Here is a 19,511-nt window from a genome sequence, read left to right as displayed (position 1 = left end):
GAGCCCGATGCGGGGCTCGATCCCAGGACCCTGGGATCATGACCTGAGCCAAAGGCAGACGCTTAATGACTGAGCCACGCAGGGACCCGAAACTTCATTTTTTAACAAAGGGGGATCATCTTTTACTTAAGGACCAAATTTTATTTCATTTTTTTTTAAAGATTTGTCAGAGAGAAATAGTGTGCACAAGCAGGGGGAGCTGCAGGCAGAGGGAGAAGCAGGCTCCCTGCTGAGCGGGAAGTCCAATGCAGGGCTCCATTCCAGGACCTTGGGATCATGACCTGAGTTGAAGGCAGATGCTTAACCAACTGAGCCACCCAGGCACCCCTTAAGGACCAAATTTCATTTTCCCTCATAAAAATGAATAGCTTGAGACAGTGTAAAAGTAGTAATTTGTAAATATGTGATACATGGGAGAATGGTTTAATATATAATATGGTACTTAAAACATGATTATTTTAGGGAACGATTAAAAATGATAGTTGTAAAGACTGAATAGACATGAAAAAATATTTGCTATCACTTTGAGAGGAAAATGATTTTTCACTGTATAGTTTTCTTTTTAGAGTGTTCACATTTGCTAGTTACTCATAAAGGAGGGGAAAGGAAAAAGGACACCTTGTTTGCCAGTCATAATAACTAAATCAACTCCTGTGGTCATTTGACAGAGGTCACAGTAGTGCAATTTTATGTCCAATAATTTGACAAATGTAAAAGTATAATACAGCAAAATATGCAAATTAATAATTGCAGAGATATATATACATACATATGTATATATAAAATATGTACCGTGCCAGATTGAAATGGCAGTGGGATTATATGATTTCTATCTTTTGAAATGTTAACTTCTAACAAAAAGGAAATGGTGGTTATTTGAGAGTTGGCACACTCCTTTAATGCTAGATTCTAAAGCAGGAAGGTTGCAAATAGGGAATCTAGTGCTGCAGCGCTTTAGGAAGTGTTTCTTGCAGGACAGGCTTGAACAAGGCAGGTTAGCCATTCCCTATGTCTGAGGAACCAGGTCACTGGCAGAGTCAGTGTGAATAGAATTATTTCTTGTAATCCCAAGGGTGCCAGTTGTAGATCTGATTTTTCAGCAAGGTCAGAGAAACTCAAGAGCTGAAGTTAACAGTTTGAGGGTTAGGCACTGTGTATCTTCTCTTATTTCTGCTTTTTATTTGTAAGGAGCCTGGGGCCAAATGCTCTTCCGGTGGATTCTCTCTTTAGTCCTGACTTCTAGGGTTTCCATGTTTGCTGGAGTATTAAAGAGCCTAAGTGTTCAGTTATGACTTTTTTTTAATGCACAGTAGTAGTGTGGAATTAGATGATAAAAGGGGATTGGAGCCCTTCCCAGTTTTGTCTGTGAGAATACTACTTTTAAATTAGTTTCATAATTAGATATCAGGTTTGTTTATCAATCTATTTTTTTAACAATTTGAGGAAATAGTTGATAGTGTAGAGCCATATAATGTTTTATTTTATTTTTTTAAAGATTTTATTTATTTGACAGCGAGAGAGAGAACACAAGCAGGGGGAGCAGCAGAGGGAGAGGGAGAAGCAGGCTCCTTCTTGAGCAGGGAGCCCGATGTAGGGCTCGATCCCAGGACCTCGGGATCATGACCTGAGCCGAAGGCAGACGCTTAACAACTGAGCCACCCAGGTGCCCCTTATTTTATTTTTTAATTTTTTTAAAAAGATTTTATTTATATGAGAGAGAGAGCACCAGCAGGGGGAGTGACAGAGGGAGAGGGAGAAGCAGGCTTCCCACTGAGCAGGAAACCCAACGCAGGGCTAGAACCCAGGACTCTGGGATCACGACCCGAGCTGAAGGCAGACGCTCAAATGACTGAGCCACCCAGGCACCCCTAATGTTTTATTTTAAATACATATTTAATGTTTTTCAAACTTTAAACCTTTCAGACTTCCAAATTAATACCTGTTTGTTTTAATAAGTGAACAATATGAAGATATGTAAGGATTTAAAAACTTTTAAAAACTTGGTAACCTCACATCTATCCCTATCTCATTTCCTGAGGTAACAGCCCACATGATGTGTATCTTTCTATGCCTTTCTTCCTATTTATAACAAATATATAAGCATATATACATATATATTAGTTTTTTTGTTTCCTTTTTAATTTTTTTTTATTTATTTTTTTTCCTTTTTTAAATAACAGCTTTTTTTTAAGATAATTCACATACCCTACAATTCATCCACTTAGTTTACAATGCACTGGTTTTTGTATATTCAGAGTTGTGCAGCCATCAGTGCAATCAGTCCTAGAACATTATCACCCCAAAAGAAACACCTTACCCATTAGCAGTTACTCTGCTTTTTTCCCCCCAAGCTCTCTAGCCGTAGGCAACTGCTAATCTACTTTTTCTCTTCATACAGTTACTTTCCTGGACATTTTATATAAATGGAATTATAAAATATAATTGTCTTTTGTGGCTGGTTTCTTTCACTTAGCATGTTTTTGAAGATTATTCAAGTTTTAGCTTTCATCAGTACTTTTATCCCTTTTATGGCTGATTAAGATTTCATTGTTTGGATATACCACATTTTGTTATCTGTTCATCTGTTAATAGATGTTTGGGTTGTTTCTGCTTTTGAGTTATTATGAATAATGCTTCTAAGAACGTTCATGTACAATTTTTGTGTAGGTATATATTTTTTTAAATTGAGGCAAAACTCATAAAACATACAATTAACCATTTTAAATTATAGTTCAGTGGCATTTAGTATATTTAAAACGTACAATCACCAACTCTTTCAAGATTTCAAATATTTTCATCATCCTAGAAAAACACCCCATAATTAAGTAATCATTCCCTCTTCCTCCATCTCCTGGTAACCACTAATCTGCTTTCTGGCTTTTCCAATTTTGGATATATTGTATCATGTAAAAGGAATCATACTGTATGTAGTCCTTTGTGACTGGCTTCTTTAATTTAGCATAATGTTTTCAGGCTTTTTGTATGTTGTAGCATTTATCAGTATTTCTTTGTCTTTTTAAAGATTTATTTATTTGAGAGAAAGCATGAGTGAGGGGAGGGGCAGAGGGAGAGGGAGAAGCAGACTCTGCTGAGCAGGGAGCCCAATGCGGGGCTCGATCCCAGGACCCTGAGGCCATGACCCAAGCTGGAGAAAGATGCCCAGCCAACTGAGCCAACCAGGTGCCCCTCAGTATTTCATCTTTTTTATGGCTGAATAATATTCTGTATGGATATATCACATTTTATTTATTTATTCATGGACATTTGGGTTGGATACTATGAATATTGCTTGATATTATGAATAATATTGCTTTAAACATTTGTATACATGTTTCAGCGTGGGCATATGTTTTCATTTTTCCTGGATATATACCTGAGAGTGGAATTGTTCCTAAGAGCCAAATGGTAGCTCTGTGTGTAACGTTTTGAGGAACTGTGAACTGTTTTTTAAAGTGTCTTTACCATTGTGCATTTCCAACCAGCAGTGAATGTGGATCCTAATTCATCCACATACAAGCCAACAGTTATTAGGGTATTTTTTTATTTTACCCATCCCAGTGGGTGTGAAATGGTATCTCATTTTACTAATTTTGATTTACATTTTTGTTTTGTTTTCATATACATTTCCCTAGTAACTAATGATGTTGAACATCTTTCATGTGTTTATTGGTCATTTGTATATCTTTTTTGGAAAAGTATTCAAATTCTTTGCACATTTTTTATTTTTATTTATTTTATTTTATTTTTTTTTAAAGATTTTATTTATTTGACAGAGAGAGACACAGCGAGAGAGGGAACACAAGCAGGGGGAGTGGGAGAGGGAGAAGCAGGCTTCCCGCCGAGCAGGGAGCCCGATGCGGGACTCGATCCCGGGACCCTGGGATCATGACCTGAGCCGAAGGCAGACGCTTAACCATCTGAGCCACCCAGGCACCCCAATTTCCTAGTTTTGATATTGTACTATCATTACGTAAGATTATGTAAGATTTCACTATTGTGGCAAACTGGGTGAAGGGCACATTGGACCCCTCTATTATTGTTGCAACTCTCTGTAAATTTATAATTATTTCAAAATAAAAGTTAATCCTATAGTAAACATTATACTCAATATTGAAACGTTAAAAAATAGTTATTTATGTGTATACACACACACACACAAAGGAATATCACTTAGCCATAAAAAGGATGAGATCTTGCCATTTGCAACAACATGGGTAGACCTAAAGGGTATTATGCTAAACAAAATAAGAGAAGGACAAATACTATATGATTTTACTTGTAAGTGGAATCTAAAAAATAAATTAATAAACAAAATGCAGAAACAGACTCATAAATACAGAGAAAAAACTGATGGTTGCAATTGTGGGGGTGGGATGTGGTAGGATGGGAGGGGAGATGGGCAAAATGGGTGAAGAGGAGTGGGTGGCAGATAGAGGCTTCCAGTTATGGAGTGAATAAATTACAGGGGTGAAAGATTAAAGCATAGGGAATATAGTCAATGGTATTGTAATAGCACTGTTTGATGACGGATGGTAGCTATCTATGCTTGTGAACGTATGGACTTGTTGAATCACTGTTGTACACCTGAAACTAACTATATGTGAATTATACGTCAATAAAAAATTTAAGTTCAAGGAGTTAATATTTAAAAAATTCCTGGTTGGGACGTCTGGGTGGCTCAGTCGGTTGGGCGTCTGCCTTCGGCTCAGGTCATGATCCCAGCCTCCCTGGATCGAGCCCCCATCAGGCTTCTTGCTTGGCGGGGAGCCTGTTTCTCCCTCTGCCTGCCGTTCCCCCTGCTTATGCGTGCGCATGCTCTCTTTCTCTGACAAATCTTACAAAATTCCCACTTAAAATCAAACAATTCAAGGATGCCAACTTTTATTATTTACATTCAGTAGTTTATTAGAAGTCCTAACCTGTGCCATAAGATCAGAAAAAGAATGAGAAGATTTTAGGTTTGGAAAGAAATAAAAAAATGATAGATGATGTGATTTTTCTATTAAGAAAACTAGAGAATCTAGGCCTAAAAGAAGAGCGTAACAGAATTATTACATTTAAGATAGTTTGCAAAAGTTAGCTGCATTTCTATGTAGTACAAATATCATTGGCAATAGCAAAAACAAAAGAATGCTGTAGTGAAATCTAGCAAAATATGGGACAAAATTAAATTTTGTAGGAAATTATAACCAAGACATTAAAGAAGGGTTAAATAAGTAGACATGCTGTTTTCAAGTATAAGAAACCTAAAAATTTCTGTGCCACCCTCCAGCGGAAACATAAATATTTTATTATTTTATTTTATTTTTTTAAAGATTTTATTTATTTATTTGACAGAGACACAGCGAGAGAGGGAACATAAGCAGGGGGAGTGGGAGAGGGAGAAGCAGGCTTCCTGCTGAGCAGAGAGCCCGATGTGGGGCTCCATCCCAGGACCCTGGGATCATGACCTGAGCCGAAGGCAGATGCTTAATGACTGAGCCACCCAGGTGCCCCAACTTAAATATTTTAAAAATGTAAAGTTTCCTCATTTGATTTATAGATGTTAACTGTAGTTCTGATCAATCTTTTTTTTTTTTTTAAAGATTTTTATTTATTTATTTGACAGAGAGAGAGATAGCGAGAGCAGGAACACAAGCAGGGGGAGTGGGAGAGGGAGAAGCAGGCTTCCCGCTGAGCAGGGAGCCCGATGTGGGACTCGATCCCAGGACCCTGGAATCATGACCCGAGCTGAAGGCAGACGCCTAACGACTGAGCCACCCAGGCGCCCCTGATCAATCTTAACACTGATTTTGGGAACTTCCCATTTGATTCTAAAATTTACAAAGGTTTGGTTATCATCTGAAAACCTGTTTATGTAATAGTGACATTAAGAAATTAATGGGGAAAATCCTTATGTGAAGAGCTGCAAAAAAAGAGTAAGCATAACAGTGTAGAACTAGGCAGGAATCTCTTGCCTTAGCTGGTATCAAGATTTCAAGAATAACATTATAGTTATATAGAGAGAAGTATGTGATACTTAAATATACATATATTATGACAAAGTAATAAATAGGATGTAGTTCAGATTTGATACAGTATTCTAAGATTTAAAATAATGATAGCTGAACCAATCTTTGTTACTCTCTAGGTATAAGTATCCAAATTCCAGAATAAATCAGTAAAACGAGGTCACCAAGACTTCTAAGGATTTTATTTTTCAAGTAACACCAGTGGAGTTTGACTTTTCAAGTGAATTTCTGGTCTGTTGCTTTTACTAAAATATGCATGTCATGAAAACATTTTAATTTACAAAATTAGGAGTTAATTTAAAAATGGGAACTGAAATAAATGCTTTTTTACATTTCAGTGTCCTTTCACATCAATTCTTTTATCTCCCTCAATATACAAAAACCTTCATTTTCCACAACAGACATAATATTCACCTTCTATCTGAAAACCCCGAGGGCTAAGATATTACTTTTTTTTTTTTTTTTTGTCTAAGGGCCCACAGATGAGCAGTGTCAGAGGCAAGTCTAGAGTCAAAGTCTGGTTTCTTGTCCTATGCTTTTCCCAAATAACTGCAGTGATTTTCTAGCATTAGCAGCTGCTATTTTTGTTCCACTTCTGTAGGATTATTATAATATTTCAGGAGTTGTCATTGAAATGTTGGGAAACACTCAGATTTTAGGTGCTGTATCTTCATGACAAATACTTAGAAAAGCATGTTTCTATGATAATGATTTTCTCAGGGGCCTATGTTTATTATACCTAGGGCTAGAGTAGACCTTGAATTAGCAATGATTCCATCCAGTTCCAAAGAGATACTTGCAAACACCATGGAGCAAACACCATGTAATTAGCCCATTTTAATAGAACAAATAAACATAAGACTAATCAATAAAAGTAGACTTTTGCAAACATAGGAAAATCTAATGAGAATGACAACATTGCAAAAAGAAATTTTATTAGCAGATGCTGATGCATGAATTTCCCCTTGATATGCACTGTTTTGTGGATAGATGTGCATTTTTTCTGGAGAGCAGATTTGTAGCTTTTGTTAAATTATCAAAGGAGTCTAACTTTTAAAAGGTTAAGAATTTACAGTAATACACAACGGGAGGGAAGGCATGTTGGCACAGTTTCAAGGAGGAGCAAGTGATGATAAAAAAGAGAGGGACTGGGGCGCCTGGGTGGCTCAGTCGTTAAACGTCTGCCTTCGGCTCAGGTCATGATCCTGGGGTCCTGGGATCGAGCCCCGCGTTGGGCTCCCTGCTCCGCGGGAAGCCTGCTTCTCCCTCTCCCACTCCCCCTGCTTGTATTCCTGCTCTCACTGTGTCTCTGTCAAATAAATAAACAAAATCTTTAAAAAAAAAAAAAAAGGAGAGGGACTATACCTAGGAAAAACTGAAAAGCAAACAAAATGTATCTACTTCATTTCTGGACTTTCTGGTATCCTTGTGCTGCTATCTTTCCAAAGGAGATTTAGAAAGATTTCCTTTTTTTTTTTTTTTTTAAATTTATTCTTAAATAGGAAAAGCTCTGGATTTAAGATACTGTAATTCCTTTGTTTTAGCCCCGTGTCTAACTAGCTCCAAATACCTGTACCCAAACTCTTGGAGATTTTGCGGGGCTAGTGGACTTTGCCTGTCTTTGGAATGTTGGGAAACACTCAGACTTTAGGTGCTGTTATCTTCATGACTAACATGTAGAAAAACGCTCTCCTCTATGATTTTTTTCATGGCTTTTTAATGCTGTTTCTTATGTTTCTTTTCTTATCTATATTTTACCCATTTCCTTAGTCCTACTTCTGTTTGATGAAGTCTTTGATTATTATCCCACCCTCCTCACCAGTCCTTTCTTTGTGGCACATTTTATCTGAACACTGCATTTTGGTTTCTAGACTGACAGTGCATTATATGATTGGATCTTTACTCTGTGTGCTTGCATTTTTTTTTTTTTCCCAACTTCCTTAGGGTAGAGACTATGGTTTTTCATTCTTTCTCTTCCTTCTGCTGTTGCTGTGGCATTTTGGTGAAATGGAAAGAACTAGATTTATAATCAAAAGACATAAATCCTTTATCAAGTTCCATTATTTATTATCCATATGATGTTGCCAACAGATTCTTAATCTGACCCAGCCACAGAAACTCTCTGAGCTTGACTTTTGCTAATCTGTGAAATGGAGATAAAAAGGAAAATTAGCGTAAGCTCCCAACATATGTTAACAAGAACGGTCCATTGTGGTGCTCTAACACCCTGGAAATTTACTATTGTCCTTTAGAACTCTACTGTTAGCCATTCATGACCTTCTACTGGAATACCAACTTCTCTACAGCTTTCTCTAAACAACCCTGCATCTTTGTTTCACTCCCTCAAAATTGAAGTTGGGAGCATGTGATTACTGCATCTAGGTCGGCTGCCTTTGGCTTCTGTCGTGTGTTTTAGGTCCTGCCTCCCATCTCTCTCAGGATTCCTTCAGAAGAAGAGTGTTTTGATACTAAGGCGCCCAAAAGACAAATAGCTACCTCATCCATTTAATTCAGTCTTTAGGCAGTTTTTTTTTCTTGCTTAACACCATTGTTTTAATTTGTAATTCCCTAATGACATATGATGTTGAACATCTTTTCATGGAGTTACTTGCTATCTATATATCTTCTTGGGGTGAAGTGTCTATTAATGTTTTTTGCTCATTTTAAAGTCAGGTAGTGTGTTTTCTTAACTGTTGAGTTCTAGGAGTTCTTTGTGTATTTTGGGTAACAGTCCTATATGAGATGTGTCTTTTGCAAATACTTTTTCCCAGTCTGTGGCTTATCTTCTCATTCTTTTGACATGGCCTTACACAGAGCAGTTTTTAATTTACTGAAATCCAGCTTATCAGTTACTTCTTTTGTGAATTGTGCCTCTGTGATATGTCTAAAAAGTCCTAATCATATCCAAGGTCATCTGAGTTTTCTCCTATGTTATCTTCTAGGATTTCATAATTTTGTGTTTTACATTTAGGTCTATGATCCATTTTGAGTTAATTTTTGTGAAGGTCTGTCTCTAAGAATTTTTTTTTTCCCCACCATTTACATGTCCATTAGTTATAGCACCATTTGTTGAAAAGGGTATCGTTGCTCCATTGTATTGCCTTTGCTCCGTTGTTGAAGATTAGTTTACTGGGGCACCTGGTTGGCTCAGATGGTGGATGGAGCATGTGTCTCTCGGGGTTGTAAGTTTGAGACCCACATTGGATGTAGAGGTTGCTTAAAAATAAAATCTTAAAAAAAAAATTAGTTGACTATATTTATGTGGGTCTATTTCTGGCTCTCTGTTCTGTTCCATTTGATCTATTTGTCTGTTCTTTCACCAAAATGATACTGTCTTGATCGCTAATAGCTTTATAGTAAGTCTCCAAAGTTGGGTAGTATTGGTCTTGAACTTCAGCATAGAGTTGGCTATTGTGGGTCTTTTGCTTTTCTGTATAAACTTTAGTCAGTTTGTCCATATCCACAAGATAGCTTGCTGGGATTTTTTTTTTTTTTTTTAGTAAAGGATCTTCTTTTACTTTATTTTGAAAGTAGCAGGCCAATGAATGAAGGAATAAGTGACATTTTAAAGGTTAGCAGACTATGTCAGAATTCTGTTTAATTACATAGTTACGGTTTATCACATGATAATACAAATATAAGTGAATCACATTATAGTGCTAACAATATTAAATAACTCTTGGGTAAAAACCATCAGATTTAGGTGTTCAAAATCTCAGTCATGCAGGGTTGTGGTGTAGAGTAGTTTTTTTTTTTTTTTTTTTAAGATTTTATTTGTTTATTTGAGACAGAATGAGAGAGACAGAGAGCACATGAGAGGGGGAGGGTCAGAGGGAGAAGCAGGCTCCCTGCCGAGCAGGGAGCCCAATGCGGGACTCGATCCCGGGACTCCAGGATCATGACCTGAGCCGAAGGCAGTCGCTTAACCAACTGAGCCACCCAGGCGCCCTAGAGTAGTATTTTTGAACTGCTTTTTTTAAGTGATGGAGGAAATTTTAATATTTTTTTTTTAAAGATTTTATTTTATTTTATTTTATTTTGAGAGAGAGAGAATGAGAGAGAGCACATGAGAGGGGGGAGGGTCAGAGGGAGAAGCAGACTCCCCACCAAGCAGGGAGCCCGATGCGGGACTCGATCCAGGGACTCTTGGATCATGACCTGAGCCGAAGGCAGTTGCCCAACCAACTGAGCCACCCAGGCGCCCGGAAATTTTAATATTAACTTGCTGGGATTTTGATTAGGATTGTATTGAATCTCTAGGTCAAGTTGGAAAGAACTGACATCTTGACAATATTGAGTATTCCTATCCATGAGCATGGATTATTTCTCTGATTACTTCTTTCATATGTTTCATCAGTTTTCCTCATCTAGATCTTGTACTTATTTTTTTAGATTTATACTTAAGTATTTAATTTTTTTGTGCTAATGTAAATGCTAAGTGTGTTTTTAAAAAATTTTTTTGTTTTTAAGTAAGCTCTATACCCAATGTGGGGGTGGAACTCATGACCCCTAGATCAACAGTCACATGCTCTACCAACTAAGCCAGCCAGGTGACCCCCTTTTTCCAGTTTTAAATGTGGATTCTTGATTTCTTAGTATTGACTTTTGAGATTTCTTCTTACAGTCCTTTATCAGTCTTATTATACATGTTTTATAAATATTTCCTCTTAAACTTGCCTTTTTTTTTTTTTTAAGGTTTTATTCATTTACTTAGCACACGTGTGAGCCAGGGGAGGGGAAGAGGGAGAGAGAGAATCCCAAGCAGACTCCACACTGGGTGTGGAGCTGGACTCAGGGCTTGATCCCATGACCCTGAGATCACGACCTGAGCTGGAATTAAGAGTCAGAAGCTTAACCGATTGAGCTACCCAGGCACCCCAAACTTGCCTTTTTTAACAGTGTCTTGAGGAATGCATGTTTTAAATTCTCAGTCTAGTCTATCCATTTTTTTCTTTTAACGTTCATGATTTTGTACTCAATTTAAGAAATCTTTGCCTAGCCCAAGATCACTAAGATTTTCTGTTTTCTCCTAGATATTTTATAGTTTTGGCTCATATTTAGTAATATTCATGATTCATTTTAAGTTTTGCATGTGGTATGAAGTAAAGATAATGTTATATTTATATATTCCATATATATATTTCAATTTTATTTCATTGATCTATGTCTGATTTTATGCCAGTGCTACACTATCTTGATTACTGTAGCTTTATAGTAAGTCTTAGATTAAATGAAACTATTAAAGAATAATTGGGAAGAAGGATTGATGTGAGACTACAAGGGACAGTCCAGTGGGAGACATACTTTGATTCAGTAAAATAGATTTTAGCATTAGGTGTTGCTTGAAAATGGAGAGGGTCTTGTAAAAACGTACTGAATTACCCATTCTCTTGGATGTGTTAGGCAGAGCTTGGATGTCAGCTAAGGTGAAGCTTTCAGTTGTAATTTAGGACAAGGAGAGGGGCAGATCTATACCCTCAAGTATCCTTTTCAGGCATTGTTTTGGGATTTCCTTTTATTTTCCCCCTACTCCTGCACACTTAGTCTTAATCTTCATTGATGGGAAAATATTTGGTGTTTACTGGAATTTGGCAGTTCTCCTGCATCTTTGTTGTCTTTGACCTTTCTTAGAAGCTGGCATGCTGCAATCCTAATGTGGGATTCTTTCTTTTGCAGTTCTGCACTGATGTTTTGTAAATAGCTCTTTGTGGTCATTTGGATAGGAGCTTTTCTTGTTACCTTGTTTATTCCCAGCAAGAAATTACTTCTCCCCCTTGTTTAAAATCTGTTGTCTAAATCTGGCCTGTTGAGCTCTTTTGGCATGAATGAAATGGGGGGAATTTCTATGATGGGCTTTAAATGAGAAACATATATAACTTAAACCTTAGATATGTGAAATGAAACAGGTTGCCTGCCAAAGGAGTAATTGAGTTTCCTCTATCATTGTCAAGAGGCTGTAAGAGATTTCTGCATTGAGGATGAGATTAGATTGGATGATTTGTAAGGGCCCTTCTAACTCTCTGCCTTCAACCTTTGGTGAGAAGTCTCAGCATCTTTTCTCTTAGACTTAGACTTACAAATCTAGTCTAAAACTCTAACCTTGGCATATAGTAGATGCTCAAGAAATGTTGGTTTAGTTAATGAATTTGCAAAAATTCTTCATGGTGTCCTCTTTTTTTCTCTTGCAGTTAAAAGAGCCAAATTCCAGGGCTCACCAGGTAAGGCTGGCCTTTAATTATATCTTTTCCCTTCATACTTGCTGTGATTTAAAATCAGCCTTTAGGGGCGCCTGGGTGGCTCAGTCGTTCAGTGTCTGCCTTGGGCTCAGGTCATGATCCCAGGGTCCTGGGATCAAGCCCTGTATCGGGCTCCCTGCTCAGCGGGAAGCCTGCTTCTCCCTCTCCCCCTGCTTGTGTTCCCTCTCTCACTGTGTCTCTCTCTGTCAAATAAATAAATAAAATCTTAAATAAAATAAAATCAGCCTTAAAAAAATCAATCTTTTAAACAGTCATTAATTTCATTTAATTCATTGATTAAATAAATTCACAAAATTTATTAAATTATTAAAAATCAGTAGGGGGAGATGTTGGTCAAGGAGTACAAAGTTTCAGTAATGCAAGATGAATAATTTCTGGAGAATTAACATACAACATTTTATAATTAATGAGTACTGTATACTTGGAATTTGCTAAGAGGGTGGATCTCAAGCTGTCAATGTGCACATACACACACTTGAAAAGAAAATGGTAATTATGTGAGTTGTGATGAATATATTAATTAGCTTGATTATGGTGGTTATTTCACAGTATGTATCAAATCAAGTTGTACATCTTAAATACATACAATTTTAAATTGTCAAACCTCAGTAAAGCTGGAAAAAATCAATGCTGTTGTAAAACATTAAAGAAATCTATCTAGTGAAAACTTAAAGTCCCCTCACCTCAATTTTACTTCTCCCCAGTAACTATTTAGAGGTTTGTATATACCTTGTCAGATTTCTTCTGTGTATATGCATGTATAAATGAATAGATTAACCTTTTCAACCTGCTTTTATTCCAACAACACGTTACTTTGAGTGTGTGTATACATATATCTGGTTCTTCTTTTTCTTTTTCTTTATTTAAAGTGAACTTTGGGGGCACCTGGGTGGCACAGTGGGTTAACCGTCCAATTCTTGGTTTGGGCTCAGGTTGTGATCTTAGGGTCTAGGGATTGAGCCCCACATCAGGCTCCATGCTCAGCGCAGTCTGCTTGGGTTTCTCTCCCACTCTCCTCTGCTCCTCCCCACTGTGCCTGTGTCTCTCTCTCTAAATAAATAAATCTTAAAAAAAAATAAAGTTAACTTTATGCCCAGTATGTGCCCAGAATTTTGTTATAAGTTTGTACCCTAGGTTGCTGATTGATGAATACTTAGCTTGTTTCCATTTTTTACTATTTTAAGCAAATACATGTTTTTGTGCACTTATCATTGTCTGCTTTGCAAATGTATCTATACACTAGAGTCCAGAAATAGAGAATTGCTGGGTTAACGGTATGCATTTTTAAAAAATTTGGTAGCTGCTGCCACATTGCACTTCTGAAAGTTTTGGGGGAGATTATACTTAAACTAAAAGTATATGAGTGTTGATGAGCACTGGGTGTTATACGCAGCTAATGAATTATTGAATACTACATCAAAAACTAATGATGTATTCTGTGTTGGCTAACTGAACATAATAAAAAAAAAATGAGTGTTTATCCAAATCCTTATCAACATCAGGTAGTATGAAACTTTTTAATCTTTGCCCATCAGAAGGTGAAAATAGTATTTACTTGTTTCAATACACATTTTCTTAATTATGAATGTCAAGTTACAGAGACTTATTCTGGTTATTGCTGGGGAAAAGGGAAGGTACTGGGATTACTTGGAAAAAGTGAACATGATTGGGAATCCATGGAATGCTGAAAAAACCAAACCTTGGGTACAGTAGGAACTAAGACAGTTACTGAGCCTATTCTCTCCACTAGCTAGGTCTCTCTTTCTTAGAATCTGTTTTGTTTTCCTTTCTCTTCTAGCTGGCTTTCTTTCTTTTTTTTTTTTTTCAAGATTTTATTTATTTATTTGACAGAGAGAGAGACACAGCGAGAGAGGGAACACAAGCAGGGGGAGTGGGAGAGGGAGAAGCAGACTTCCCGCGGAGCAGGGAGCCCGATGCGGGGCTCGATCCCAGGACCTGGAATCATGACCTGAGCCGAAGGCAGACACTTAACGACTGAGCCACCCAGGCACCCCTCTAGCTGGCTTTCTATGCTTAACTTTTTTGCACGCAGCCCATGATGGCTGCTCCAGTGGAGTATATATACTTCTCTGAGCTCCAGCACCAACTACCAGTTGTGTCACTATTTCTTTTTCTTTTTTTATTATGTTATATTATTCACCATACAGTACATCATTAGTTTTTGATGTAGTGTTCCATGATTCATTGTTTGTGTATAACACCTAGTGCTCCATGCAATACATGCCCTCCTTAATATTTCTTTGTTTTCCTTATTTAAGATCTTTTGAGAGGGAATTGGATTGGTTTCTGTTTTTTTGGCCAGTTCATGGCATCTAAATCTGGTCTGGTCAGCTGTGGTTGAATGTGGGGGGTGGAGTATAAAATCATGATAGGAAACATAGCTCAGTGGTCTATTTCACTGCTACTGGAGATGGTTGGGGATTCTCTCATGTGGGTAGGCTTGTATTTTCATATATCTTAGGTATAATTCTGGTAAACTTCCCATGTCTAAGTATAAAACTATATAATTTTTTAATAATTTCATAAGGATTTAATAATAGTCCTAATAGTTAAAATAGCTATGATTTATTGAGCACTTGCTGTATCAGGGCATTGCCTAAATACTTTCACAAATGTCTTATTTAATTATCACAACAAACTTAGAACATTGTAGTATTCTCACTTTTATTATTTAAATTTTTTGGGTGGGGGAGGGACAGAGGGAGAGAGAGAATCTTTTTTTTTTTTTTTAAGATTTTATTTATTTATTTATTTATTTGAGAGAATGAGAGAGAGAGAGAGAGTACATGAGAGGGGGGAGGGTCAGAGGGAGAAGCAGACTCCCTGCCGAGCAGGGAGCTCGATGTGGGACTCGATCCAGGGACTCCAGGATCATGACTTGAGCCGAAGGCAGTTGCTTAACCAACTGAGCCACCCAGGTGCCCCGAGAGAGAGAATCTTAAGCAGTATGACCAGTGCAGAGCCCAATGTGGGGCTCAGTATCACAACTCTGAGATCATGACCTGAGCCAAAATCGGAGTCGGACACTTAACCAACTGAGCCACCAGGTACCCCTAAAATTTTTTTTTAAATGGGTATAGTTGACATACAATGTTATAGTTTTAGGTGTACATCATAGTGATTCTACAAGTTTATACATTATGCTGTGTTCATCACAAGAGTAGCTACCATCTGTCACCATACAGTAATATCACAATACCATTGACTCTATTCCTTTTGTTGTGTCTTTTATTCCACTTACTCATTACATAACTGAAAGCCTCTATTTCCCACTCCCCATTTTACCCTTCCTCACCCCTCTGGCAACCATCAGTTTGTTCTCTTTATTTATAGGTCTGATTCTGCCTTTTTTTTTTTTTTTTTAAGATTTTATTTATTTATGAGAGACAGGGAGGGAGAGAGCAAGTGAGGGGAGGGGCAGAGGAAGAAGCAAACTCCCTGCTGAGCAGGGACCCCGACACAGGACTTGATCCCAGGAGCCTGTGTTCACGACCTGAGCCAAAGGCAGATGCTTTACTGACTGAGCCACCCAGGTGCCCCATGATTCTGCTTTTTGTAAAACTGCATAATTTTAACGATGCTCCAGAGAAGATTTACCTTCTGCTAAAAGTGCATGGCAGGGCCTATTTTCTCACACTCCTAACATTAGGTAATCATTTTAAGTAATCTTTGCCTATTTGATGGGTCAAAAATGATAGTCTTTTTTTTTTTTTTTCATTTTATAATGTTAAGATTAATTTCTTACACAGAAAAGTGAACTCTCAGTTCAGTGCCTCTAATCACGGTTCATGTAAATGTAGTAGGGGGAATGCAAAAGGTGCTGTGTTTAAGCAGTAGTACTCAATTTATATTCTCAGGTTAAAGAATCTCCTTTTCCCAACTCTGTGATAATATTGCCTTTTTTTTTTTTTTAAGATTTATTTATTTGATGGGGCACCTGGGTGGCTCAGTCGTTAGGCATCTGCCTTCGGCTCAGGTCATAATCCCAGGGTCCTGGGATTGAGGCCCACATCAGGCTCCCTGCTCGGTGGGAAGCCTGCTTCTCCCTCTCCTGCTCCCCCTGCTTGTGTTCCCTCTCTCTCTGTCTCTCCCTCTGTCAAATAAATAAATAAATAAAAAGATTTATTTATTTGAGGGGTGCCTGGGTGGCTCAGTCGGTTAAGCCACCAAGTCTTGGTTTCGGCTGGGGTCATTATCTCGGAGCCTGGGATACAGCCCCATATCGGGCTCTGCTCAGCATGGAGTGTGCTTGAGATTCTCTCTCTCCCTCTGCCCCTCCTGCTTGTGCTGTCTCTCTTTCAAATAAATAAATAAAAAATCTTAAAAAAAAAAGTTATTAGAGAGAGAGAGAGAGAGCACGAGCGCACAGTGGGGGAGGGACAGAGAGAGGGAGAGAGAATCCCAAACGGACTCCTGCTGAGTGGGGAGTCTTTGGGTGGAGGGGTGGGGAACTTGATTTGACCTGCTGAAATCAAGAGTCAGATGCTCAACGGACTGAGCCACCCAGCTGGCTTTTTATGTAAGTTGTGGTTTATGCCAGCCTGAACAGATCAAGCGTGGAATTCCTTTCCTTTATGAGGCTTTTTTCTCAATTCTTGTCCCTGTCAACAGCTAGAGGTAGCCCTTTCCTCTCCTTCAATCCTTTATCATTTTTTCTCTTTCTCTTATGGTATTTATTCCTTTTTTTGTTAATTTATGTATCTTATCTTTTCTATTAGATTAATTAGATTTGTTTTTTTCAAACTGAAGATGGGTTATAAAATCAATTGGTTATGATTAATTTTTAATTTTTTTTATATTTTCTTTATTTGACAGAGAGAGACACAGCGAGGAGGGAACACAAGCAGGGGGAGTGGGAGAGGGAGAAGCAGGCTTCCTGCCGAGCAGGGAGCCCGATGTGGGGCTCGATCCCAGAACCCTGAGGTCATGACCTGAGCTGAAGGCAGACGTTTAACGACTGAGCCACCCAGGCGCCCCATGATTAATGTTTTAGTAGTTTAAATAACAGGAAATATCAATGTATCACATCTTGTATTTCATGAAGCTTTTGTTTTCATGTGTGTGTGTGTGTCTACAGGGTCAAATATGTATTTCTAAAATTTGAAAAACTATTATAACTTATACTTTTGAGAATAGAATGTATTTTATAATTTTTTTACAGCTCTGTATGCTTAGAATGATGCCATATAGTACAATATATAGTTTTACTTTTTCTTCAACATAAAATACTTTAATTTGGGTTACTCAGTTCCAAAGACTTTGTGAGATTGAGTAACAATCTGAGCACTAAGTATTACATCTTCATTGTGCATTTTTTTTTTGCTTTTTTTTAAAAGATAAATTTAATACATATGTAACCTTGAAAGTGCAGAATGTGAAGAGCACAACCGTAGCAGTTCGTGGTGATCAACCTTCTTGGGAACAAGATTTTATGTTGTAAGTACCTTGCAGCAGTAGCTGCCTACAATATCTATGAAAACTACAGAGTTACGGGAATAAGTGAGGGGTGTTGTGGAGTGAAGTACATCTGCAGTTTTGTTCTCTCCTGCATTTGTAATTGATTCTACATTATGTGAATTATGAATGCAAATAAACTCCCAATTCATTTATGTGGGTAAATATACTGCCTAGTCAGATTTTCCCAGTGGTCAGAATTAGGATATAGTACAATATACTTAGCATGATAGTAAACATAATTTAAATCTTGCTTCGATTCTCAGAAGGCTCCTTGCAGGAATGTGTTGTGTGCACATGCGTGTGTGTGTGTGTGTGTGTGTGTGTGTGAGAGAGAGAGAGAGAGAGAGAGAAAGAGAATGTGTATGTGTGTGTATACCCAGGTTACCTGCTATTGAAGATGAGGATTTCTGTGCTTAAAATCCTTTTGCTTTATGGAGTGAAATGTCCTACCTTCTTCTAATTAATAAAAATGAGTAACCATTAGGATTTCTTACATATGACACAAAATGTAGCATATTATTGTAAGCTCTGGCTTTAAAAACTTGACACTTCGTTTTTTTCCTCTGAAATTTGAGGCATTTTTTTTCTGCTCTAGAAAAGGGGAGAAAAATATAGAATATCATTTTGAAGGACTACACAAATCTTTGAGCTTCTCTGAGTGCCAGTTACTTTACCTGTAAAGGTCTGTCTTTCTTACAAGGTTATACTTGTTTTCTGGGAAGTTAGGCATGAGGGTGTCAAACAAGAAAATGTATTGAAATTGCTGTGAGTTTTGAAATGGAAGTGAAATTGACTTTCCAAGTTTTGTAGTGCATCTCAGAGGCACATAAGGATGATTATTTTCACGTAGATACATTCCAATCCTTCGGGATTTTGATGTATTGCTTCTTACAGTACCATTTAGGAAACTAGATTATAAATACTTTAAGGGTAAGATTATGAGTGGCTGGGCTAATAAGACAGTAGCAGAAGGGATAGAAAAGGATGGAAAGAAGGTGTTAAGGAGATAGACTTGTCTTGCATGATTGGGTAGGTATTGTGTTACTCATTAGGATAGCGGACAATATAAATTCACTTATGGACAGACTTATATTTGAGGTTCTTATAGGACTAGTAGGAAGAGAGGTACAGAAGATAGGAGCTTGAACCTGGCACTCAGGAAAGAAGTAGGGGTTGGAGAAATATTTTAGTAAGTTGGAGCTGTAGGCTTAGATGAGGAAGCTTGGGGAGATGGTGAGTAAATTGAGAACAGGGCCTGGGGTAAAGCCTGGAAGGGCACCAGCATTTAAAGTGGGACAGAGGGGACTAAAAAGGAATGAACAGAGAGATAGGAGAAACAGGAAACTGAGAGAGAACTGGGGCTTCAAGAAGAAAGAGAGCCAATGTTGTCACATTTCTCACTGGTTGTCTCTCTCAAAGTTATAAACCTCATTCATTCCCTTTCTCAGTTACAGTGCCGTGAGAGTGAGACTGTGTGTTTCTCTATACCTGTAGTGTGTATAGTCAGCTATGAGTGGTTTATTCAAGTCTCTTCCCATGGCTGTTTGGCATATAAAATCCAGAAATCCTACCTTCTTCTGATTTCCAATTGGCAGTGATAATCACTTACTGTTAAAACTGTTCCCATTGTGTGAAACCTAGCGATCTTCTGTAGCCTCTCAGCAGAACTAGCTTTATTCTTATGTGTTTATTTTCCAATTTCCTGTAGCACTTCCTCTTTCAACCCTTCTGTGATATGTGTGAATTTTTTTCGTCTCCCACGTTG

General features: G+C 37.8%; 1 protein-coding gene across 3 annotated transcripts in view; it reads left to right on the top strand.

Moving 5' to 3' along the window:
- UNC13B (unc-13 homolog B) overlaps positions 1–19,511 on the top strand; it is a 208,941-nt gene that overhangs the window by 35,399 nt on the left and 154,031 nt on the right. For all 3 annotated transcript variants that reach the window (XM_035016382.1, XM_035016380.1, XM_035016381.1), the window contains exons 2-3: positions 12,200–12,229; positions 17,626–17,725. In XM_035016382.1, coding sequence (XP_034872273.1) covers positions 12,200–12,229; positions 17,626–17,725 — 130 coding nt within the window. The remainder of the gene's footprint in view (positions 1–12,199; positions 12,230–17,625; positions 17,726–19,511) is intronic.

The sequence above is a fragment of the Mirounga leonina genome, unplaced genomic scaffold (genome assembly GCF_011800145.1).
Source record: "Mirounga leonina isolate KUSES-001 unplaced genomic scaffold, KU_Mleo_1.0 Mir_170, whole genome shotgun sequence".
Taxonomy (NCBI): domain Eukaryota; kingdom Metazoa; phylum Chordata; class Mammalia; order Carnivora; family Phocidae; genus Mirounga; species Mirounga leonina.
The sequence above is the reverse complement of the archived record's forward strand: the minus strand, read 5'-3'. Positions and strand labels throughout refer to the sequence as shown.